Source organism: Thamnophis sirtalis, unplaced genomic scaffold (assembly GCF_051295495.1).
Source record: "Thamnophis sirtalis isolate CommonGarterSnake01/CBP01778 unplaced genomic scaffold, rThaSir2_p1.2 scaffold_18, whole genome shotgun sequence".
Lineage (NCBI taxonomy): Eukaryota > Metazoa > Chordata > Lepidosauria > Squamata > Natricidae > Thamnophis > Thamnophis sirtalis.
In genome coordinates this window covers 1,994,726-2,019,359 of record NW_028261398.1, presented here as the reverse complement: position 1 = coordinate 2,019,359, position 24,634 = coordinate 1,994,726, and the positions used below count along the sequence as shown (strand labels likewise).

The window sequence follows — 24,634 nt, the reverse complement described above, 5'->3', positions numbered from 1 at the left end:
TCCATGCTGTTGTCACTGTTGTTACTGGGCAATAAGCAGAAGCCTCCTTTGCAACTGGAAACAGTGAAGGACTGGCCCGCGGTGCCTCTGCCAGCAAAAAGGGAGCTCAGAGGGGCCACATGCAGCCACATCACGTATGGAAATGGGGCCAGGCGGGCTGCACACGTCTCCCCAGAGCTCCTCTTTCATTGGCAGAGGGCTAAGAAAACGAATCAAAAGCAAAGCAATACGACAGGAGAAATGTTTCCCCTTTTGCATTTGAGCATCCAAGAAGGGAGAGGAAAGGAGAAAGGAAAAGAGGAAAGAGAAAGAAAAGGAAGGAAAGATGGGAAGGGAGCAAGGAAGGAAAAAGAAGGAAAGGGGAGAAGAAAGAATGAGAAGGAAAAGGGAAGAAAAAAAGAAGGAAAGGAAGGAAGGTTTAGCAGGGGGCCACAAGCAGCCTTTGGCTCCTCCTCCTGACCTTTCCTGGTGGTCCCCCATCCTATCTCTGAAGATGCTTTGTTGCAAAGTCGGGTCTCCCTGCGTGGAGACGGACGGCACTGGGGAAGCAGGGCTGGGCTGGAGGGCCCCGGGGCCCTGGGAGCTCGAGGGCCAGGCACTTGTACTCTGCTGCCTAGGCCTCTGGACAGCCTGCCCTGCCACCTGACGGTCCTCTGCATGGCTTGAGAAGGATGGCGAGGCTCCTCTGGACAGTTTGGTTCTCTCCCTGGTGTCACCTTCCTCTGATGGAGACAATGGATCCCCCCAGCGCCACCTGGGCCACCACAGCCCCCCCCCGACATGAGTGACGTCGAGCTGGCCATGCCCACCCCAGCCCCTTCGAGGTCAACCGTGCTCTCCTCAGCTCCTCACGACTGCAATAGATGTCCAGAAGCGGCGGCGGCTGTATGCTCAGAAAAGCAACTTCGGGAAGGTCCTTTGCTAGCAGGTTCTAGGATGTCTGCCGCCACCAAAGGACCTTCCCAAAGTTGCTTTTCTGAGCACGGGGAAAACAGACGGTATTTTGTCCCTTCTGTCTCCCCGTTGCTCAGAAAAGCAACTCCGGGAAGGTCCTTTGGTGACAGCAGGCATCCTAGGACATGCCTGCTAGCAAAGGACCTTCCCGAAGTTGCTTTTCTGAGCAACGGGGAGACAGAAGGGACAAAATACCATCCGGCCGGGATGGGTATACAGGGCCGGGGACGGGGCAGGCTTACTTCCGGGTCTGGTGACCAACCGGTTCGCGAGAACTGGCGGGGACCGGCAGCAACCCACCCCTGGAGCAAACCCTGGGAATGCTGGATTCCCCAGAACAGATGAGATGGGGCAAGGGGGCTCCTTCCTCTCCAGGGGAGGGAGGGAGGAAGGGAGGGACTAGGTCCCTTGATCAAGCTAATTCTCTCTCCTACTTTTCCTTCCAGTCCCTTCTTTTTAGCCCTATTCCTGTACAGTGGAATGGAGGCTGCAGAGAGTCGCAGGAGACTTGGGTAGTTTATGAGTCCCACCAGGTCAGCAAGTGATTAACCATCCTTGGCCGTAAATGGTCCCCGGGATCCCAAGTGCTTCTGTGACTCAGGGCGGCAGCGGCAGCGGCAGCCGTTTCCTGAAGGCCAGCAGTTAGTGGCGGTCCAGCCGAGCGTTTTCTTTGCTGCAGCCAGATGTCTTGGGGGCGGCTCCCCCAGTTCTTCTGGAAAACAAGAGGGCTTCTGGGAACAACTCACCTAAGGGAACCGCAGGGACCAACGGATCAATGGGCGAAGGTTGGGCTTTCACAGGGATGGGCGTGGTGGGGCCATTGACCATGACGTGTCCTGGAAAGGAAGAGGAGGAGGAGAAGTCAACGGAGGGGACTGCCTGCAGATGCCCCTGGCTGCTCACAGCAGGAGAGAAAGGCTTTGCCCATCCCCTAACGGGGTTCTGAACTTCCGTTTCTAAGAAGTAACCCCGAGATGATTCAAATCCATTTGGCTTCCTTTCTCGTTCCCAGCCCAGTCAAGACCCAATGTGTGAACCCACCGAAGACCCGAAGCAAGCTGGGCTGAGATCTCTGCCTCTCCAGGGGGAGGGTGTGGATCGGAACAAGGGTTTAAGTGACAGAAAGCAGATCCTGTTACATGGGGGAGAGATTCTTAATAGTGACAGCAGTGGATCCCCCTCTGCTGGAGGCAGCCATTGGTCACGAAGGGCTTGGGTTCCTTGATCATTGTGGGGGGGGTGGGGGTGCAGTCTTTTGGATGGCAGGATTCTAAACCTACCCAGGTAGTGGAGCAGCTTCTGAGCTCTGTTCTGGCCAGGCCGCAGATGGAAGAGATCTGGGTTTTCATCAATGAACTGGGTGTCCACAGTGCCATGGAGAAACTGATCATTACTGAGCACGTTCTGCAGGAAAGGGATGTTGGTCTGAAAGGGAAGGGAGAGCAGAGGGAGAGGAGGCTGAGGAGAGGCACTACGGGTGGCTCCGTTTCTGCACCCCTCAACAGCACAAGGAGCCTCTTCTGAACTGAACTGGCTCTTCTCGGGATTCGGCTGGATAACCCGGAGACGCCTGTTGCTGGATGAGACTGGAAGCCCGACTCACCTCTTCCGGTCAAAGCCAGGTAAATCCCCCCAGACGATGGCAGCAGGCCTGGCACCTGGCCCAGAGAGGCAGAGCCACTGATTACGCCCCTTCTGCGTACCTGCAGCTGCTCCCATAATGGCTGCTAGAGCAGACTGCCCTTCCCCCCATGAATTATGTTCCTGTGCAATGATTGATAGCAAGTGGGAGGAGGGCCAGGCCTCCGGGGCCAAAGGGGACGGAATCTTGTCTCTGGGAGGCCTACAAAAGGGGGGAGGGAGCGGCAGCCATGTGAAGCTGGCACCGAAGGGCACTCTGCTGGCCAAGAGGGAGCCTGATCCCCTTCACAGCCAGCCACATGCACAGCGGGGAAGCCGCCGCCGTGGGCAGCCTTTGGCTTCTTGCAGTGGAAATCCAGAGGGAAGCCCAAGGAGGCTCCACTGAGCTGCCAGTCCCGAAAGCTTCTTCTCCCGTCACTTCTCCACTTGGACTGGTCTAACTCGGGTATTCACTGACTGCTTTAAAACAGATGGGGCTGAAATAAGCAAATACCCCAAACAACCTAGGAACCACTTCATTTGAAACCCTGCAGTGGCGTGTCCTGCCTTGGGCGGTGGAAAGGGTACGTTTGTGAGCAAAGTTATGATCTGGAGGAACATTTGTCAAGACAAAGCTCAGAGGAGCCTCCGCACTCGTCCAGCTTCCTTTGGGGCTTCAGGGGATTTCACCCCACGTGCTCTGGCGCCATTGTCAAAAGCAGAAAGGGAGCCCCAAACTGCATCTACACTCTACAAATCTCTTGTCTGGCCCCGTCTTCAAGCTTCCACTTTCTAAGACAATTCCAATTTCAGATAATTGTATCAACTTTGAACAGAGCGACTTTCTCTGCTAAACTTAAAGGAGTCAAAAGTAATGACAAGTACAACAATGAGCCTCAGAATGGACAATGAAGGTGTACAAGGGGCGGAGAGCTTCTGCCTTCCAGGATCAACCATCCACGGAAGGAAGGCGGAGGCAGTTAAGAAACACGCCGCAGGTGATCAGCCTTGGGCAGAGCAGCCCTTGCAATTCGGTGACTCTGCTACTTCTAGTCCCACAAAGATCAGAACGAGGCGAGACGGAGGATTCCATGCAACCCTCTACGGCAATGAAAGGTGGACTTTGAAGAAGCAGGTTATGAAGAGCGTTAATATCAGAACTTTGATCTTTTGAATTCTGATTTTGGAAAAGGCCGCTGAGGATATCGTGGACAGCCAAGAAAACAAACCAATGGATCATTGAACAAATCGGACCCCTTGAGGCACAAAGGGCCGGCTCGTATGACCAGCTCTCTGCAGAAGGGTCTACTGCTGGGAAAGAGGGAGAAGAGAAGAAAAGAAGAGAACCCGTAGCAGATGGGACACACTCGGCCACAGTGGCAACGGGGGCTCTGCCAAAAGGCCTGAAAGGCCAGGGATCATCAGGGGGGAAATAAACCGGTTTCTGTTGTTGCTGAGGGTCAACAATGGAGCGATGGGACGTAAGCAATCAATCCATCACTTCTTTTACATCAAACGTTCCCATGCCGGGGAGCAGGTGGGTCATTTTGGCTGTTCTTGCCCAAATCTTGATCTCAGTGCCTGACTGGGAAATGGAAATTCCCAAACACTGTTTCTTCATTCTTAGCCCCCCACCCAACAATGAATTCATTATTTTTCTATGCAGTAACATGCACGTTAAAAATAATTTTAAAAGCAAGCTGTGAACTTAATGGTAGTGATAAAGACTGGTATCTTCTGAAGGAAGAAGGTTTTAAGCAATGGAGAGGCATTTTCAACAAGGCAGCCAGGAGGATGCTCCATTTCTGGCAGAACCTGCCTCCCCCCCCCCCCCCGGCCACCTGAGCAGCTAGAAGGTTGTTTCCAGGGAGGTTAAGGTCGTCCTCTGGGGAAGCGATCCTAAGCCCATCAGCTACAATGCCACCCTTCTCCAAGATGGGAGCGTCTGTGCAGCCTCTTCCAAGCTGAATCTGCACCAGCCGAATCGCCCCAAGCAGGAGGGCCAGGAAGAAGCTGCGCAGACACACTTGGGTCCTCCAGGGTGGGGTGGGGGGGGCCTTTGGTTCCCATTTCAAAGGCAAGCTGAATGGGCATCATTCCCACATCCGATTTCAGGCAGGTCGGTTCTCCTGGGACAGCCAGTGCTGCTGCGGTATTCTGTGTGCAATGCTACCACATCACTTCCCCCTTGAGGCAAGGTGGGATCCCCAGTGCTCAGTGATGGCTCCTTTCTCCCCCAATTCCACGTTACTGGACTTCCTGCATTGTACAGAGACATTAACGGACTTTTGCAAGTCTGAAAGTAAAAACCTCTCCACCCTCCCTTTTCACTGCTTGATCCTTCTGTCTCTGGGGCCCCCTCCCTCCCTTGCCCCCCAGGCAGCATCTCTCGCCCTCCTTCCCCAGGGTCACCCTGGGATTCCAGCCTTCGAAGGCCAAAACGTATTTCAGAATGCGATTAGTAGTATGGTGCAAGGATACTCAGCTCCTGATCACTTTCCCTACCTTCTCCAAACACAGCCACAGGCATGCTATGTTCAGATCTGCATGATTATTATAATGTATATTAATTCATACTAATATAAATATGATTCACAGAAGGAAAATATATCCAATTCAATAGAATAAACAAGCAATTATTCATGAGCTGCAAAACTGTGGGGGGAAATGATAAAAAAAGTGTCACTGTCCTGAACCAACAGAGTTTGGTTTTTCTTCCAGCTAGCACTTTGGGGCAAATACCACCGGACGCTTAAATTATGCCACAAGCTTTGCATCTGACAACTGTGAACTCTTGCCTGTCTCCTGCGGTGTTTTTCTTTTTAGACCCTGATTTCTCATTGTTCTCTCAAAAGACTTCTGCATACAGGCAGTCCTCAGGTTACTGGAACTGGCTAGCTTGTTGTTGCTAATCAGTATGGTCCTAAAGATGTGGCCATAGCACTTACAAAGTGAGCTAAGGCTGACCACTGGGAAAAGTCCAGCAGGAAAAGAGGCCAACAGAAGAGGAAGACGAATGGGGAGATCTTATGGAGGGTCCCTCAGCAAGTCATCAATCCTTGGAAAGTCTGTCACTTAAGAAATGAGGCTGGAGCAAGAATAGCAGCAGTGAAAATGAATATTGTACCTAAATTTTTATTTCTTTTTCAAACATTACCAATACTTAAAAATGATGCAAACCTGCTAGAATGGCAGAAGGGTATTAATAAATTTGTATGGGTAGGGAAGAAGCCGAGAGTAAGACTAAAAATAATGCAAGATGTGCGTGAAAGAGGAGGCTTGAAATTACCCAATTTAAAACTATATTATGATGCAGTAGTTCTATCTATAATTAGTGACTGGATCAACTTAACAGATGATAGAATACTTAATATTGAAGGGTATGATTTGGTATATGGTTGGCATGCTTATTTGTTATACAACAAAAAGGTGGATAAGAATTTTAAAAGTCATATTTTAAGGAATGCTCTACTGCGGCTTTGGAAAAAAATATCAATACAAATTAAATGATAAGATACCTATGTGGGCTATTCCCAGACATGCAATAGAAAATATGAACATAGTACAAAAACAGGATGTAACTACTTATAGACAGCTTCTCACTGCAGAAAGAGGTGTACTACAACGGAAACCTTTGGATGTACTAAAAAGGGAAAAGGTAATTCAAACATGGTTTCAGTACGGGCAGTTACAGGCTAGATGGAAAATAGATAAAAAAATTGGCTTTATGCAAGTCGAGGATAATTTACTTAAACAAATTATTGTTAAACAATGTTCATCAACATTTCCTTGTTATTATTATAATTTGCTAAAAATCCTTAACTATTTATGCCCCATCTCCTCTCATCAGCCCCCCCTCCCCCCAAAAAACCATACACCTTTATAACAAGATCTAAATGAAAATTTGTTAATAAAATTATAGGTCTTTTTCCCAAGTCACAATTTACAATTTAGATCCAAATTTCTTTTACTAAATTGTCAATACATGTATATATCATTACACTGTATCCATTATCATTTCTTTAAAGCAGAGCCGAGGTGGCGCAGTGGTTAAATGCAGCACTGCAGGCCACTTCAGCTGACTGCAGTTCTGCAGTTCGGCTGTTCAAATCTCACCGGCTCAGGGTTGACTCAGCCTTCCATCCTTCCGAGGTGGGTAAAATGAGGACCCGGATTGTTGTTGGGGGTGATATGCTGACTCTGTAAACCGCTTAGAGAGGGCTGGAAGCCCTGTGAAGCGGTATATAAGTCTAACTGCTATTGCTATTGCTATTATTATTATTTATAGTTAATTAATTGTTAGTGAGTAAACATTTAATAACAATCTAAAACAATCTAGGAGTTACAAAATTCCTACTTATTAATCACCAATAATAAAAAACAAACAAATTTTTATTACCAACTTTCATTGTCAACCTGTATCATTCCAGTAACAAAACAGTTTTATCTCTCTTGCCAATTGTGGAGTCAGTCTTCTTTTTATCTCCTTTAAAAGGTTTTTATAGGCTTCTCTCCGCACTTTGTTGCTTGAAGGGTCTCTCAGATAATCTCCTTGCCCACCAGTTGCTACTAAAATTAACTTGTCTTTGTTTGTCAATCTTGCTTCTGAAAAAAATTCTATTTTTTTCTCTTCTGTTTCCTGGAATCTGGGGTAGAGCTCCAATTCGTCAAATTCCCTTTCCCATATTTCCTTCTTCCATTTTCACCCACATTTGCTCCATTAATAAATTCATCTATTGTCTTATCTTTATCTTCTATATCTTCTCCCCTTTAATTTTTGGGGATCCAACCCCATCATTTTTTGCTGTAAGGAAGACTAGTCCTTCCAACTTTTTCTCAATTCTCCCGTATCCTTCCAATAGATTTTGAATTCCAGCCAAGATATTTTGGAATTTTAAGGTTTCCTCATCTAAGTATTGACCCATGTTTCCAAAACAGAAGAGAGAAAGAAAAAGAAAAAAAAACCCAATAATGACTGCGACTCTAGTCTTCCAGGCCTCTCTTACTTTTATTTTAAATTGACTTGAACACAAATTCATTTATTCTCTTCATAGGGGAAGGGTTCTGCTCCTTCCTTCCTTCCTTCCTTCCTTCCTTCCTTCCTTCCTTCTTTCTTTCCCTGCCAAAATAATTCTCAGAGGCACCTGTGAAACAGTTCACGCCCTTGGTTCTTTATCAGTTTCTGTAAACAAATTGCAAACCCTTCAGCTGCAAAGTTAGTGAAGTCAAGTAAGAAGAGAGATACGTTGTTTAAAAAAAAAACCTCCGAGTCGCAGTTAATTTTCACCTTCTGTAGGAAACAAAATTCTTTGGATTTCTTTTAGTGTGGTTTAATAACAAGTAGTAGGAAGAATTGTTAAAATAAAAGGGAAAGTTTTAATCCAGAAGTCAAAAGAAGCAGAAGAAAAAAAACCAATCCATTCACTTTAAGAGGAGAGATGAAGAATGTTACGAGCATTTCAATCCACAAAAAATAGTTAGAAAAAACAAAAGAAAAAAACTTTCCACAGCGATCCCATTAGGATTATTTTCGCCGCTCAGTTCTTTTGTTTGCGGATCTAATTTGGCTTTAAAGAAACATTTCTTTGGGCAGTCTTTAGCAAAATAGAAAAAAATACCTCACCAGATGGACTCACTTTCTCTTTTCACTTCCTTCCTTCCGGAGCGGCCCGATTTCATCAGCCTAGGGGCTGCTTGTTTATCGCGTGCTTGAAGCACTTCCCTTGGGTCTATCAGGGATTTTGCAATATCCCTGAGACCAGCAAGGCTTTGTCTTCCTGATCACTGTCTCTATGTCACGGTTTAGGTCTCAATGGACCCCCCAGCGGCAAAAGTATCAATGGAGGTGTCAGAGTATCGAGACCGCATGTTGTAACATCGCAACATGGCTCCTCCCTCTCCAAAAATATAAATTTTAATATGGTAAAATCTGATGGAAAAATGGAAGATATTCAGCAAATGGAAAAAGTGGAGGCTAGAGTCCTAAAAACCCAAGGGAAAAATGAACAAAGAGGCAAGATAACCGTGGATATTGACAGTGAACTGAGTGTGGTTGGAGATGGAAAGAGTGGAACAAGGAAAGGGAAGAAAGATGGAAAGGTGCTTTACTACAGATTTCAAGGTATACAAGAAGAAAAAAGAGAAGAATGGATGGAGTTAAGGAGAGAAACTTTGACAAAAACACTACTGATAACCAAAGATAAGCTGATTAAAGAAGCTGATGGAGGGTTTCAAGATCTTACAAGCATCAAGTTGTGAAGTCCAAACAAATTTGATTAAGGAAATAACCAGAAGACTAAATACACAAATGCAAAAGAAATAGGACTACACTATTACTGGAAAGACACAGGTTGAGATATGAAAATTAATAATAAAACACTAGTTAAATTTAGTTAAAATTAGAGCATTATGTTAAAAATGTAGTGATAATGATAAAGTTAGGTAAATAATTGATAATGATAACAATGTATACATATGTATTAGTTTGATAAGAGGAAATTGGGTATAAATTTTAAATGGTGAAAAAGGGGGGGGAAAGTAAGTTAAACATAGTCAAACTATTGTTAAATAAATGACTGATAATGATAAAATAATTTGTATTGACATGATAAAAGAGAAATTGGATATAAATTGTAAACAATGATTAAGAAAAGAGGTCTAAAATTTTTGCTATTAAACATAATTTTTATTTTGAATGTGTTATAAATGTGGTTGGATGATATTGAAAATAGATAAGGGAATGGCACTATGTGGTTTTGTTTTAAATTTTGGAATGTTTGTTATAAAGGGACGTTAAAACAACTATAGCCATATGAAGGATGAGGTATGATGATAGCAATATATATAAATATATGTGATGTAAAATATATAACTTGATATGAATCATAGGTGATGACTGTGGAAGGGATGCACGAAAGTTCTTTGTAACCAATTGACACACTTTCTACGATTTGTAATGGAGGATGATTTTAAGGTGTTTGTTTTTGTTGATTCAAAAAATTATTAAAAAAATTATTTAAAAAATTAGAAGGTCAGGCTAACACACAGCAAGAGTGCAATTCTCACCCAGACTGGCTAGGAGAGGGGTGGAAAGAAACAAGGGGGTCTTCCAGCAAAAGGTTGCAATTGGAAAAGAAGACCCTGGGGCACACATACAAGGTGGAGAAAGAGTTGGTGTTGTCTCTTGACAGGCTGAACACAAACCGTCCAGCCAGATGAGAGGAGAGTCGGTGCACTAGGAGAAGCACGTGAAAGGCGTCCCGTTCCATTCCACTGTATGCGCTCCACTCATATGCATTTATACAACAGAAGAACCGGGTTGGACGGGGCCTTGGAGGCCTTCTAGTCCAACACCCTGAACAAGCAGGAGATCCTGGAGTCTAGACCATTCCCATCCAATCTCCTCTCAAAAGCCTCCATTGCTGGAGCACCCACAATCCCTGCAGGTAAGTTGCTCCACTGATCAATTTAAGGAAAGATTCTACCTCCAACCGATTTGTGCTTTGCTCCCGACCTTGCCAATTTTGTTCATATTTATGATCTTAAGATTTTAATGTTTTACACTGTTGTTGTTAAGCTGCCTGAAAGCGACTCTAGTACAGTGCAAAAACAAGGTAAAACATTAAAATATTAAGATCATAAATATCAATATCTTAAAACCATTGAAATAGTAGCAAACAACATGAATGAAATTCCATTAGAGCAAGGTTAAAATTAATTATTTCTGCTTTGGGTAAAAACTCCTGAATATTCACACCGGGTAAAAGATATTAATGCTGAAAGGAGGAGAAAAGGGCTTCTTGTAAAACCACACCAGGTTAAGGTGCCCCTCTTTGAGATCTTCCCTCACCTGCTTTTTCTCTGAGCTGAAAGCAAATTTTTACCACAATCTTTCCCAGAATGGGGGCTGCTACTCTCCTTCATCCTTCTGCCTTCCCTTCTGCTCCTTTTCTAACCCTAAACACGGATTCTGAAGGGCGGTGATGAGGCATGTACACACAGTATTTCAGGCAACAGATTTATATCGGGATGTTTTGTGTTAGCTTTGTTTTTTTTTTAAATTCTCTTCCTAAAAATTCGGAGGGTGGGATTTAGCACTGTGCTGACATTTTCAGCATGAATCCTCATTTCTCCTTTTTAGTTCAGTCCCAATTAATATAATACGTTGACTTTGGGGTTCCCCCGCCCTGCCACTCTATTGATGCCCCAAATACCTGTGTTTAAGGCCCTGAGGACCTTGAGAAAATGGCCTTTCCCACCGGAGGATGAGCTTGAGAGGCGGAAGAGGGGGAACAATTGCAAATCCTTTCAATCCTCCCAAATATATTTGGAGATTGTCACTGGCTCAGAAGCCCTGTGACTGCGTATCCCCCCACACCCGGCCTCTCCCAACCCGCCAATCCCCACTTCCTCACGCAGGGCAGGGTCCCAAACTGAGACCTTCCTCCCTTGGGGTCCCCAGGGGAGCCGTGAAGAACCTTTTTGTTACAACAAGTCCCCCTTTCCCAGAGTTTCACTGTATTCGTCTCATGGTTCATTAGTGCCCGTTTGGAGGCTTGGATTTGTAGGATAGGTGTGTACATTACAAAGTTAGGAACCTCTGCTCTGCCAGTGCTCTCCAGCCAGATGCGCTCAGAGCCCAGGATGGGTTCACCTTCTTAACCATTGCTTTTTAATATTTAATGCCATCAGGGCAGCCTCTGATAGTCAAGTGGAGCCCATCCCTTTTGTATCTGCCTGTCCTGCCCACCAAAAAGTGTTGGTGTACCCTAAATCACAACCTCCCCTGTGGGCCCCATCATCTTATTGGTCTATGGGGAAATGGCCCTTTTGGTGGCTCTGGCTTTCAAGCACATGTCAGGCAAGGAAACAAGTTGGGCCTGTTGGACCCCAAATGTCAGCCATGCCTCCTTCAATATCCAAGAAAGGAAAACCTCAGCTCCACTTGAACAGAGATAAAGTATTTTTACTAGATATGAATTGAAAGCAGCGAAAAGGAAAGCAAGATCTGAGCCAGAAAGGCGTAGATATCAAATGTTTACCCAGCACCCTCCCCCAAATTCCCCAACCCATTGTCCAATCTGCAACTCCCTAAGGTGTCATGTGGGGTGAATCTTCAAACAGCCTCATCAAGTTGGTATGTGAGACGGTTGGCCTTGACCAAGTCCAAACACAGGCCACCAGCAGGCGCAGAAGATGGTGAGGACAAAAGTCCCTTCTTCATAACTCCTCCAGCACCACTAATTCCCCCTCCCAAATATCTCAGGCCCCCTCCCTCCCCTTATCTATGGCAGCCGATAGCAAGCAAGGAAAGCAGAGGCTGACTATTTCTCCTCCTATCGCTGGGGCTGCTGACCTGCCCCAGGACCGGGGAGACTGCAACCAGAACCGCCCTCGTTGTGGCTTGGATGCCACCAGAAGAGAGACCGTCCCAACTCAGGAAACAACTCAGTAAACGAAATAACTAGGCTGATTGATTGGCTTGACTGCTCACTGTTGCCTCATAAAAATGATGGCACAAAACGCTGCCACTTTTTCAGGAGTTGCTGGAATTTGGCCTGATAGACATAATGACACAAAAGATCACCCAACTCTCTTAGCAGATTCATTGGAGCAGAAAAGCTTCAGGGACAGAAACAAAACGCCAACTTTTCCTAGGAAGGGCAGGTAGCCTTCAAGAGCCATTCTGTTACTTCAGTTATAATCTACACTGAGTTACACTTACTCTCTGACATCCCCCCCCCCTCCAAGCTATTTCGAGGCCCCCTGCAGCCTCCATTCCTGGATGCAGACCAGACCCATCCACAGAAGCACATTTGCAAAACCTTAACACAAGCCAATGGGACAGCCATTCCCTGAATCCCCACTAAAGGGGGGGGCCATAGAGACAGGTGCAGACCCTCCCTGGAAGCCCCAAACTTGAAACAGTTGGGAATGTTCTCTAGAGTTCTCCCAAACACTTTGCCCAACAAGAACGACCACAGCACAACCGACGGGAGTTCCTGAACTGAGCTTTCAGTTTCCCCTCAGGGCGGATGGAAACCAGGCCAGCTGGGGGGGGGGGGAGATAAACAAACAGACCCATCTTCAAGTTTCAGTTCTATCAAACTAAGACACCAGGCTATTTATTGACCTTTGCGATGGTGACAAATGTATTTATTGATTGATTTATTGACCATACTGGTTTCCTGAAGACTCTGGCTTCCATTCCAGTAAGTCACCTGCAGTTGGCCCATCTTCAATGGACCTTCAAGCATCTTCCAAGAGGTTCTTCTTGTAGTGATTCATCTGATCCAAAACTGTCATTCTTCAGGTCTGCCGAGGAGCCTCGTATTCAGGGTGGACGTGGCTACCTGTCCCAAGGCCTTCCTCTGGGGCTTTTGGGCTGTCAAACACCCAGGAGCCCACGGTCACATTCACAGCATTTGCCCGTGGAGCATCTGGTGGCCCCCAAGCTCTGCCTGGCTACTTGTCTGCAGGCCGGCTGCTGGGTTGATTAGCTGGCCCCGAATTCCCGGGAGGTGAGGCAGCCCTTTGCCAGCTGCTTCTCAGGAGAGTTTGCCACTGACATCGTCACTCAGGCTCCCTTCTGGCCCACCGAATCTTTCTGCGAACCTTCCTCAGGTATCTCAACCTACCTCTAAAATGGAAACCGGAGTTCCCCAATATGAGCCTGAGAGGGAAACTTAAACATTGTTGAACAAAGATGCTTCCCAGGCTCATTTTAGGAGCAGCCTTCCCTGAAGTGCAGGACGGGCTTCGTGACTTCACTGTTTCAGAGGGTCAATACTCAGGCACAAGTCTGCCTACTTGAAACAGGAAATTGTAATTGCCATTACGGGGGTGTCCAGTGTTCCTCTTCCCCCGCTGCTCCCCCTCCCCTCTCCTGCCCGAGGGCCAAAAGAGTCTGGGCTGCTCCAGGATGCCTTTCCCCTTAAGGGAAGCCCGCCTCCTAGCAACAATCACCCAGGGCAACGGGATGAAGGTAACTGGGATCCTTCTACAATCGTGATGGGGAGGAGAGAGGGGAAAGGTGTATAAATACTTGGAAACCTCCCAAATCAGAGACAGCATCCAGCCAGCGCATCTTAAAACGAGAAGCGTAGAAACGTCATGCTTAATTTCATAACACAAACTCCCTTTCATAAGACAAGGGGGCCTCGGCTGCTGCCCCAGATTGCTGGGAGAGAGGAGGATTTCCCTCCTGAGCAACTGCTCCATCCGTCTCTCTCTTCCCCAGAAAGGCTGGGAAGGAGGGAGGGGAGGGGGAGGGCCTTTTCGGCTCCTCCATCTTCCTCCCCCCAATCAGAGCTCGAGGAGGAGGAGGATGTGGCGAGGCGGCCCCCTCCCCTGCAAGAAAAGCAGCAGCCCAGCCTCCATCCACTTAGCCCCCCCACCCCCACCCCCCCCCCGAACAGGAGCAGCTTGAGGAGACAGCGGGGTGGGAGGGGGCCAAGGCAGGCGGGAGCCGGGAGAGCCCGGGTTGTGGGCAGGCTGCTCCTCCTCACATCACCCCTCCTGGGCACTCAGGCAGCAGCAGCAGCAGCAGCAGCAGCAGAAAGGCTGGCAGAGACAAAGGGGGGCTGCCAAAGACACCATTCTGGGAAGGTTGCGGCTGATCCCTCAAGACCTTCCGGTGCCTGAAGGAGGGCGGAGGTGCCAGGAATCCCGATGGCCACGGTCCAGAGAGCTTCGGTCCCACCGGCACAGAGGAAGGAGAACAGTCTTCCAGTGGTCTAAGGGGCAGGAGGATGGAAGAGCAGCCGCTGGGTCTCCGAAGCAAAAGAAGGCCGGCAGCATCCAGAAGAGAGGAGGTGGGGGAATTGCTCCATAGCTGAAAGACAGGCACCCGGCCGAGGGGCCCCCCGGAATGGGCCTGGCCTGGAGATTCAGATTCTAAGGCTGCCGGAGGAGGTGGCCCAGCCCCTCCGGGAGAGCTCCAGTTGAGAACCTATGGAATCCACCGGGAGCCCTGAGGGCTGACAGGCCCGGAATGGACCGGGCGCACCCGGGCAGCCCATCTCCCTCGGGAGCATCAGGAACCCCAAGGCCTGGGAAGGGCCTGGGACTGGAAGCCAAGGCGGCTGTGGCAGCCAGAACCTGATGGGCTGAGATGCGAAGGACGGATGAGCCGGGTGTCCAGAGAGTGGCACCCCACCCCCATCGGCACCACCGGGGCTCGAAGAGCTTGGCATGGCTGCCGTCACTCCGCCTGCCTGAAGCTGCAGCATTTCTCTTTCTTCTGGCTGGGGGAGGGGACCGAGGATGCTCCTCCGCCTGCAGGCTGTATGCTGCCCTCGGCCACCCCGAGCCAAGGCAGCTGGGCACCTCCCCATGGCACCCCAAGAACCTGCGGGAGCCCTGGGACCACAGCCTGCTCAGGAGACGCTGAGAAGGAGGCACAGGGACAGGTGACTCTGTGTGGGGAGCGGCTGGACTGCCACAGCTCATCTCTGGGGAGCCCAGAGGCCAAGGTAAAGCTGTGTCAGATGCACGTGAGCACTGGGGGGGGGGGCCCTTCGGAGGGGGGGGCCCCTGCAGAACGACCGGTTCTGCTGCAACATATATCAGAAGCCTTCCGCTCCCTGGGCCTTCTCTTCTCCTCCTCCTCTCCCCAACCTCCCTGGGAAAGTTGTGCTATGGCAGACACCGCAAGGTCTCCCCCCACATGTGCCCCCACTCCTTGCTCCTTGACCTTTCTCTCGATCCTGAGCCCAGACCTCTATGGCCGAATCCATGCTAAATCATCCTTCCTGCCTCCCAGGCATTCTCCCTTACCCCACTCTCCCCCCTTCCCCCAGGCGTTACATCCCAGGCAGCGTGACAGGCAGGGTCCATCCTCATCTGGAGAGGGAGAAAGGAAGGGGCAACTCCAGGTGTCCCTGACAACTGGAGAGCCTGTTGCCCTCCGTGGTCCTCTTCCAGAGCCCAGCAGCTCCCACCTAGAACAGGGAGCCTTAAGGGAAAACCTTCCAATCCCCCAGAATCCCCCAAATGTTTGTCACTTTGGCTACAACCCTGGATTGCTTTAAGATGCTTCTACCCTTCAGCCTCACTCCCCACCCCAGCCCCAAATATCCCCCCAAGCCAAGTACAGGAGAAGCACCAGAAACTGCCTCGGTAGTCCCTGAACTGGCAGGGACTCTCCTTGCCCTGCGGCTCCTGCTGCCCTCCTGGATGCTCTTGAGGGATAGCTGCTCCCTCCCCATCAGCAACCAGTATCTCTCTCTCTCTGTGTGTGTGTGTGTGTGTGTGTGTGTGTGTGTGTGTGTGTGTGTGTGTTATATGGTCCTACTAAAAGCTGCCTCCATGAATCTGCCTGCTCTCCACTGAGGTCCATGCCTGGACAGAGAGTGATTCAAAATTGAAGGCCCCACAGTCTGAATCAGAAGAGTGCCAGGCAACTAAGATCACCCCACATACACACAACCCCCGTCCCCCCCCCCAGTGCATGCCCTCCCTTTTCTATACGGACCGAAGGGCACCCACCAAATATACAGCCTAGCCCAGCTGGACGTCTGCAGCCCAAGTTGAGCAAACACTTCAATGGGGGCCCAGAATACTTACGATCTGGGTCTACCACAACCCTGATGAAGGTCAGGTGCCAATGCTGCCACGCCAGCTGAGAGTCGGAGTGGAAGCCGATTGAGGGAGATGAAGGAATCACAAGAGAGCATTTATTCAATGGGGGTGGGACTTATGGGGAAAGCTTGGATGCTTCTGAACCCTAGAGGACCTTCAGCTCTACAAAAGGGTAGTTTCAAAATCACATAAAGTAATAGTCCCACTAGTGAGGCCCTACATGGAATAGAGTGTCTAGTTCTGGTCATCACAATATGAAAAGGATGCCGAAGCTCTAGAAAGACTCTAGAAAGTGTGCAGAGAAGAGCCACAAAGATGATCAGGAATCAAGAGGCTAAATTGTATGATGAACCACTGATGGAACTGGGTACGTCTAGTCTACCAAAGAGAAGGACTAGGGGTGACATGATACCAGTCTTCCAATATTTGGGGGCCGGCCACGGAGAAGGTGTCAACCTATTCTCCAAAGCACCTGAGGGCAAGACAGGTGCGGAAGACCATTAGAGGGAGATCCACTCTGGAAATAAGGAGGTGATGGTGAGAATGGCCAGTGGAAGAGCTGACCTCCAGAAGTTATGGCTGCTCCATCACTGGAGGGTTTTAAGAAGAGATTTGCCCAGGATGCTATAGGTCTCCTTCTTGAGCAGGGAGTTTGACCGTAAAAACCTCCAGTGTCCCTTCCAACTCCATTATTCTGTGTCCTGTGACAGACAGAAGACTGCCAGTTGAGAAGGGAGGCCAAGAAAAGGAGAGACAGGAGCTGCTGCAATTAAGCTCTGGGTTCATTCCAGTCCCACAACTTCCACAGCTTCAGGCTTTGCCAGTGCCCAGAGGCCAAGGGTTCCTGGGAGAGGCCACATGTCCTATGAGGAAGTTCACCAAGAAGGGGAGACCAGCATCAGATGAAAGAACTTCCTAACCCCCCTGGGTCTCCAGTTCCATTGTCTGAGAGGGGGACGGGGACTACTTTTCTCACCTGACTAGCTCTGATCCTTGCCTTGCCATTGGCTCAAGTGCTGCAGGGAGGGGGACTCTTCCGCCCCTTCCTCATTTTTGCAGGGGGAAAAGTTTAGGGTACCTCTGCTTGCTGCATAAGGTGGTCCAAACAGGATTGCCCCAAAACCTGCCTGGAAGTCTTGCCAGTTTTACTTCCCTGCCTCTCCTAAAGGCCTTCAGGGCAGCCGTCCTGTGTTTGTGGTCCATTATGTCCTCCCTGGCCAGACCACATCAACAGAAACACAAGCTTTGGACCCTGGGCCTCTGACCCTCCACTGCAGCAGCTGACAACTAGCACAGTAAAACAGTAGTCAGGAAACCACAATTATTATTATTATTATTATTATTATTATTATTATTATTATTATTATTATTATTATTTCTAAAAATGATAAAAACAAAGCACAGCCGTAGTAAAAGGACTGATTCCTGAAGGGCTCCTTGGGTGTCTGCCCACATCTGCCCTCCTGTCTTAGCATGCCCAGGTGGAGCTCACTTCTGTCCCGAGACTGGAAGGCCTTCCATTGCATTCCATGACTCTCCCCATCCAGGCACGGTCAAGACTTCCTGCCCATCTCCCTGTCCCAGGGAGCCTCTGGCATGAGATTCATGCTGACAGATGGCCTCTGCAGTGGCTTCTCTCAGATGTGGGGTTGGGTGGGCAGAATAGCTGACTCCAACCACTGCAGAGAACGTAGACCTCCACAGTTGCTCATACTGAAGACCCCGCGCCACCCATCAAGCTGGCCAAGAGTAACCAATGCGGTGCCAGTCTCAGGCCCAGGTCTGCCCTCTGACTGAGAGTGATCCAGGGCCCCCATAATTGCCAGCTCATAGGGGTGCCTCTTCTGGTTGGGGTAAGCGCAGAGACTTTTCCATGTTTTTTCATTAAACGCTCAAAGAAGTTAGACTTTGCCACCAGCCTTGGCTGCCTCACTCTGAAGAATTCTTTAAAAATGGTCTTTCTAGTGGCTTCAATTATCCATTCCTCTCAGCCTCTCTTCTCTTTCCATTCGGCCCCAGTTCTGGTCACCCGTTAAAATCAGGGCCTTAAAAAGCTTCCTCCCTTCCTTTGTAGATCCTTTCACCCAGTCAGAGCCTCCCTCCACAAGAGAGAGTTTCAGGGTGCCAAACCACAAAGGTGGCTTTAACACTCTTCTGTTTACCACATTATCCTATTGTGCCAGGGGTGGGTTGCTCCTGGTTTTACTCCCTCTTCACAACCTGCGCGCCTGCGTTGTTCAATGTAAATTGTTCTTTGCGCAGAAAAATCTACAGTGAACTGCGCACGCACAGTCCCTAAAAACCAATATGGCGGTGACCCAGCGGCAGTGGGAATTACAGATTATATTTATCTATTCTAGTTATAGATGACCTTTTGGCTGTTAGGAGGCCATGTCCAGAATATCAATTTCTCCCCTCCAAGTCTGTTTTTTAACAGAAAGCTACACCTTTCTAGTCTTCAAAAAAGAAGTCATTTATAAATAAAAGAGTGGCTGTTGAAAGAAGTTTTTGTACACAGCATTTGGCCAAGCAACAAACGAAAAAATTGAAGTTTCCCTAGAAGAATCCCAAAATTTCAGAGTGAGATGGGCAACAGATAAATTTAATAAATAAACGCTTACAATCCAAATCAGGGGAACAGAGGAGCTACGGGCCCAGGGGCATCGTGCCCTCCCTTCCCTTCCAAGGAAATGCTGGGCAGTCCAACGCAGCTGATGGGTCGGCCTTGGAGTCCCCTGCCTGACCTGGGACTTGTGGGGCCACCTCCCCCCCCTTCTCAGGACAGCCCTCCAAAGGGCTCCGTGAAACAACAGGCGCCAGCGCTCCCTTGCCCAGGCCTGCTCGCCTCTTCGCTGTCCCGCCACTTTTTCTACCATCTCTTGTTCTAAGGTTGAACCTCCAGGGCCCCAGAAGTAACTGAGCCCCCCCAAATGGCAACACAGCAGATCTCACAAAGGCTGGAACAGAACAGCTGCAGCTTTTCTTTTGCATCTCTCCAGCGAAAGAGCTTTGCAAGCCCTTGGACACCCCCTTGGTGGGCTGAAACCAAGTCATCACATGGAACGCCTCCTCCCTGACCTCAGATAGTAGTGGCTAATGAAACTCAAGGAAGAGGTGAGGGGGGTATCCAAGGGAGCACGTTCTTACACGCAACGCTGTGTGTACACAAATCATTTAACTATGACTAGTTGTACAAGTCACTGGTCTGGATCACACAAGAGGCCAACCATAAAATGGGGTGGTCAACACAGGGACCCCATGTGGACAGTCCGTGTAGCCCGGCAGACAGTCTGCGGCATTCAGGCCCTCGGTGGCTGCTGCCCACATTCAGAACTAGGCTCCATTATGGCTTCAAGCGTTGCGAAGACAGGCCTCTAATTTCACACACACACACACAATGCTGGAGGCTAAGCTCCGGTCCCTCGGGGTGGGTTTCTGGAACCTGACATGGTCTGCCATCTTCTTGGGCCAATACTAAATTTTGAGCAGCGTGCTGTGGCTTACTCAACAAATTGAGTGCAGCCTCAGTAAAGCTAATGCAGTTTTAATTTAATGTTAATTTGAATTATGCTCACTCAACAAACAAGGTATTGCTAAGACGATCACCAACATTCATTCAATTTACTTTAAATTTGGTTTAATTAATTCAACGCAATCATAGGGCTATTGTCTACATTTTGCCCTTTAGCCACATTAGGAATCTCTGTGGCAGCAAATTTTGGAAGAATTCCTGGGGGCGAGAGAGCAATCTGTGAGAAACTGATCCTGAGAAGCCGATTCTTCTCCTCCCCCTTGAAGTCCAGGAACTCCTGTAGCTGCCAAGTGGATTCCCAGAGGAATCCTCCAAATGGAAGCAAGGAGCTCAAGGCAACCAGGTTAGCGAAATCTGATCCTGGGAGCCCATTTGCTCCTCACTGACATCCCACCCAGAAAGAGGAATCCGGGGAGAGGAGAGGATGGAAACCAAAATGAAGGATGGCCATGAATCTCAGCACGCAGTAGAAGCCTCTAGAAGCATCAGGTTCTTTCCCACCAAACGCCATTTGGCCTTCCACCTTTCTCTTCTCACTCATGACAATTTATTCAGATTTTCACCTGGCTGGTAATTGTGCATATTGGGCCCAGGGGTGTCAGTCGAGTGATCAAAAGAGCACTAAAATTCCTTATCTGAAGGGTTTTTCAATAAAAGTGGCAAAACTCTATGCTGAAATAAGATGGAAAAATGTATGTCTGATAAATCATTTATAAGTGTACAGAGTTTATGAATCCTTCAATTGACCAACATGAGGTTGCCACAGATGACACGAGGTCGGACAGAAGATTCGAAAAGATCTGGGCAGCCTCAAAGATTGGGCCGAAACAAACGGGATGGAATTTAACAGCAGAAATCCTTCACAGGGACAGGAAAAAGAAAGGCACAAGATGAGGGGAAAGTTGGCTTGGCAGGAGAAGGAGGGAAAGGGATCCGAGCCAGCCGCGGGAGGGAGGCAGCCGCCACAAGGGCAAATCTTGCAGTGCCTCAACGGGAGCACAGGAAGTTACTATTCCGCCCTGGCCAGGCGCCAGGGAGAGCATTGTGGGTCCAATTCTGGGCGCCAGAAGGGATAGCGGTGAGCTGGAATTCAGGGGTGGGCTAACAGGGCGGAGGAGATTCACTTAAAAGGTGAAGGTTTGGCCTACAGAACCGAGGACTGCAATGCAAGAGCAGCCTCTCCATGCCACACAGAAGACGGAATGGACTTACTGTGTATCCCGCAGCCAGAACTGCTAGATTAGAATTGCCAAGGAGGGGATGGGACTTCCTGAGTTTGCAAGCGATGGGAGAGCCATGGAGCAGGCTACTTCCAGAGGTGGTCAAGTAGGCAGGACAAAAAGTTACCAAGGCTCCGCTGACCTGTTTTTCTCTCTTGCAGGGCCTGCCAAGGCGACTACCATGGAAAGGCTGCTCCTGATCCAGCTTCTGATGGTGGGGAGCACCGTAGCTCAGGTGGAGTCCTGCCCCTTTCACTGCGTCTGCCAAAACCTCTCCGACTCGCTTAGCACCCTCTGTGCCAACAAGGGGCTCCTCTTTATTCCAGTCAACATCGACCGGCGGACGGTGGAGCTGCGCCTGGCTGACAATTTCATCCGGGTGGTGGAAGCCCCAGACTTTCTGAACATGACGGGCCTCGTGGATCTCACCCTCTCGCGGAACACCATCGACACCCTCCGGCCCTTTGCGTTTGGGGACCTGGAGAGCCTCCGCTCGCTCCACCTGGACAGCAACCGGCTGACAGAGATCAGGGAGGAGGCTCTCCGGGGAATGCTGAACCTCCAGCATCTCATCCTGAGCAACAATCAGCTGGTCAACATCTCTGGGGCTGCTTTTGATGACTTCCTCTCTACTTTGGAAGACCTGGATCTGTCCTACAACAACCTGCGCCGCGTCCCTTGGGAGGGCATCCAAGGCATGCTTTGCCTGCACACCCTGAACCTGGATCACAACCTGATTGACTTCATTATGGAAGGAACTTTTGATGAACTCTATAAACTCTCCCGGCTGGACATGACCTCCAATCGTCTTTCCACACTGCCCCCCGACCCACTGTTTGCCCGCTCCCAGATCGGGGCCATCAGCCCAACCCCTTACATGGCCACCATAATGCTCAGCTTCGGAGGAAATCCTTTGCACTGCAACTGTGAGTTGCTGTGGCTGCGGCGTTTGGCGCGAGAGGATGACATGGAGACCTGTGCTTCTCCCCAACACGTGGCTGGCCGCTATTTCTGGTCTGTGCCTGAGGAGGACTTCACCTGCGAGCCCCCTCTCATCACACGGCACACCCACAAGCTCTGGATCTTGGAAGGCCAAAGGGCCACCCTGAGGTGCAGAGCCCTCGGAGACCCTGAGCCGGTCATCCACTGGGTCTCCCCTGATGACAAAATCATCGCCAACTCCTCCAGGACCGTATCATTCCGCAATGGCACCCTCGACCTTTTGGTGACCACCATCCGCGATGACGGGGCCTACACCTGCATTGCCATCAATGCTGCTGGGGAGTCAACAGCCACTGTGGACCTCAAAATCATCCCCTTGCCTCACCGAGGGAACGGCAGCATCACGGTGCTGCAACAGGATCCAGGCTCCTCCGACATTGCCACCTCGGCCAAGAACTCCGCCAACGCCACCCAGGAGGCTTCCGAAAAGAGAGTGGAGGTGCTGGGGGTGACTGCCACGTCAGCCCTGGTGCGCTGGCAGGCAGATAGGTCGGCCTACGTGGCCTGGATGTATCAGATCCAGTACAACTGCACTGCGGACGATGCCCTTGTCTACAGGTAAGGGGGCTGCAGTGTGGGGCCGGGGCCTGCTCCCAAGGCGGAGGGCTCTGCATTTCAGGTTCTCTCTCCTGGCAATGAAGGTGCCTGGCTGCCTCGGGACCATTCGGATTTCTCAGGTTACAAATGGGCCTCTCCCTAACGACATCTCTGCTGCTCACTCAGCCAGAGAGCTCCCCCCCCCCCCGGTGTACAGCGTTGCCTTCCTCGGTTCACCCCTTTCCTCTGTTCCCACAAGGCCTGCACTGTGTCCCAGTGGGACAGCCGGCTGCGCAGGAAGGGACTGGGGGTGCAGTAGGTCCTGGAAACAGATTGCAGCAGACCCAAAAGCTCTGGCCTTGCTGCCCTGAAGCAGAGAGTCACCCAAGGGAACGGAAGCCTCGGCTCTGCTTGGTGTAAAGAGCCTGGTCCAGTTATTTCAGCAGGGTGGGGGAGTTTGCAAAGGTTCCCGCACAGGGAGAGTCAGAGGTTTCTGCCCAGCAGGAGGTGGAGGGGGGGGGGATTAAACCACAGAGACGGGTAGCAGAATTCATTTTCTATGAACCGAATCCTTCAGCACAATATGAACAGCAAACCCAGGCAGGAACAAATCTCTTTCCTAACGGCTCCATTCTGTAGGTATTTCTAACCTTAAAACTCACCACCACAGAATACGCGGATCACACCGATCCATTTCATGCCACTGGGCAGCCCGAAGAAGCCCTGGGTCTAAAGGAACTGCCTCTCCTTCCCAGAGGCAGCAGCTGGGCTTGGCAGGCAGCCCCTCCGTCCTCCTGGGCGGGTGGTCTGGGCAGAGAAGGGGCCGCTCTCTCGCCCGTCTGAGGCAGAGGCCCCCCCTCCCTGGAATCACATCTCCAGCAGTGCCCCCTCATCAGCCGCCTCTGAGGGGTTGATGGGTCCCAAACAAAATGGTCAAGCGGGGCTCCTTCAATCAACGGAGGGACGGTGTTCAAGAACCAGGTGAAGCTTCACTGGAACCAAGGAGGCCCGAGAGACCTCCAGGGAAGGGCAGCAGCTCTTCCTCTTTCCGGTTACGGCTACCTTTTCTTTCCTTCTGCACCAATACCTGGGCGGCAAGATTCACCAGGGTGGAGAATGACGGGCCATTAATGTGCAGATAAGCTGCCTACTTAAGAGAAAGGGGGGGGGTAGAGGCCCCCGGCCAGCAATGAGGGTTTCTGTCCCTAGAGAAAGGGAAACCCCCCACCCCCCATCGGAGGAGGGAAGGGGGTGGAGGCTGCAGACGCTTACTCTCCCTGTCTTTCTCGCCTGCAGGATCATCCCCGCCAGCAGTCAGGACTTCCTTCTTAAGCACCTTGTGCCCAGCATGGATTACGACCTGTGTGTCTTGGCCATCTTTGACGACCTGGCCACCTCGCTGGCAGCCACCCACTTGCTGGGCTGTGCCCAGTTTACCACGCAGGAAGCCTACCCAGACTGCCATTCGCTGCACGTCCACTTCCTGGGGGGCGCCCTGACAGTGACGGTGGGCGGCATCATCGTGGCTTCCTTGCTGGTCTTCACAGGAGTCATGATGGTGAAGTACAAAGTCTGTGGCAGCGTCCACGGGAGCCTGCCCAGGGTCAGCAATGTGCACTCACAAACCAATGGCGGACACCCAAACGGCCTCCTGCCCCAGCGGACATCCCCTGCGGAGTGCCAGCACGGGCAGGCCAAGAGTGCAGAGCGCCGGATGGGAGGCGCTAGGCGGGGCGCCCCGGTTTCGGCCAAAGCCAGGCGCAGCAACTCCCTGGACATGGGAGGCGCCTCCTCCAGCGCCTGCTACAGCTATGCCAAGCGCCTAAGCTTCATGTGGGCCAAGCGCAGCCAGTCAGTCCACGGGAGGCTGGCGCAGGGCACGCCCCTTGAAGACAGCATCAGCACGCAACCCGGGCCCTTCCTTAACGTGGATAAATTGGAGGAAAGCGTAGTGTAGCCCTCATGGGGGAGGACTGGCGTCCTACCCCTGAAGCATCTGGGACAGCAACTCCCAATGGGGAGGCCCATGGAGGGCGGATCCTGGCCTCACTTCAGTTGGTTGAGCCAAGCCTCCCAGGTAGAGGCCAGCCCTGCTGACCAGGCCGTGCTTTGCCCAGAGCCCCCCGAGCCAGCCAGGCTCAGGGCGAGACCTCCTGCAAGCTGGGGAGGGAGAGAGAGAGAGAGAGAG

The 24,634-nt window shown here is 50.3% G+C and overlaps 2 protein-coding genes across 6 annotated transcripts in view; one reads left to right on the top strand and one right to left on the bottom strand.

Annotated features, from left to right (window-relative positions):
- PC (pyruvate carboxylase) overlaps positions 1 to 24,634 on the bottom strand; it is a 130,306-nt gene that overhangs the window by 9,519 nt on the left and 96,153 nt on the right. For all 4 annotated transcript variants that reach the window (XM_087702963.1, XM_087702966.1, XM_087702964.1 and 1 more), the window contains 2 exons: positions 2,235 to 2,379; positions 1,701 to 1,790 (listed from right to left, as the gene is read on the bottom strand). In XM_087702963.1, coding sequence (XP_087559089.1) covers positions 1,701 to 1,790; positions 2,235 to 2,379 — 235 coding nt within the window. The remainder of the gene's footprint in view (positions 1 to 1,700; positions 1,791 to 2,234; positions 2,380 to 24,634) is intronic.
- Positions 14,203 to 24,620, top strand: LRFN4 (leucine rich repeat and fibronectin type III domain containing 4). Of its 2 annotated transcripts, XM_014053473.2 has the most exons (3): positions 14,203 to 15,047; positions 21,069 to 22,467; positions 23,743 to 24,620. In XM_014053473.2, exons 2-3 carry the CDS (start codon positions 21,089 to 21,091, stop codon positions 24,401 to 24,403), a joined length of 2,040 nt encoding a protein of 679 aa, XP_013908948.2. In that variant the 5' UTR covers positions 14,203 to 15,047; positions 21,069 to 21,088; the 3' UTR covers positions 24,404 to 24,620. The 2 variants fall into 2 exon arrangements, with proteins under 2 accessions (XP_013908948.2, XP_013908946.2); XM_014053471.2 differs by lacking the exon at positions 14,203 to 15,047 and having other exon boundaries at positions 19,905 to 22,467.

What these genes read in the sequence shown, in the direction of transcription:
- LRFN4 (XM_014053471.2), top strand. Translation starts at nt 20,948, where the DNA reads ATGGGACTTCCTGAGTTTGCAAGCGATGGGAGAGCCATGGAGCAGGCT. An exon ending in GACGATGCCCTTGTCTACAG is followed by an intron (nt 22,468 to 23,742) that starts GTAAGGGGGCTG and finishes TCTCGCCTGCAG; the next exon opens with GATCATCCCCGCCAGCAGTC.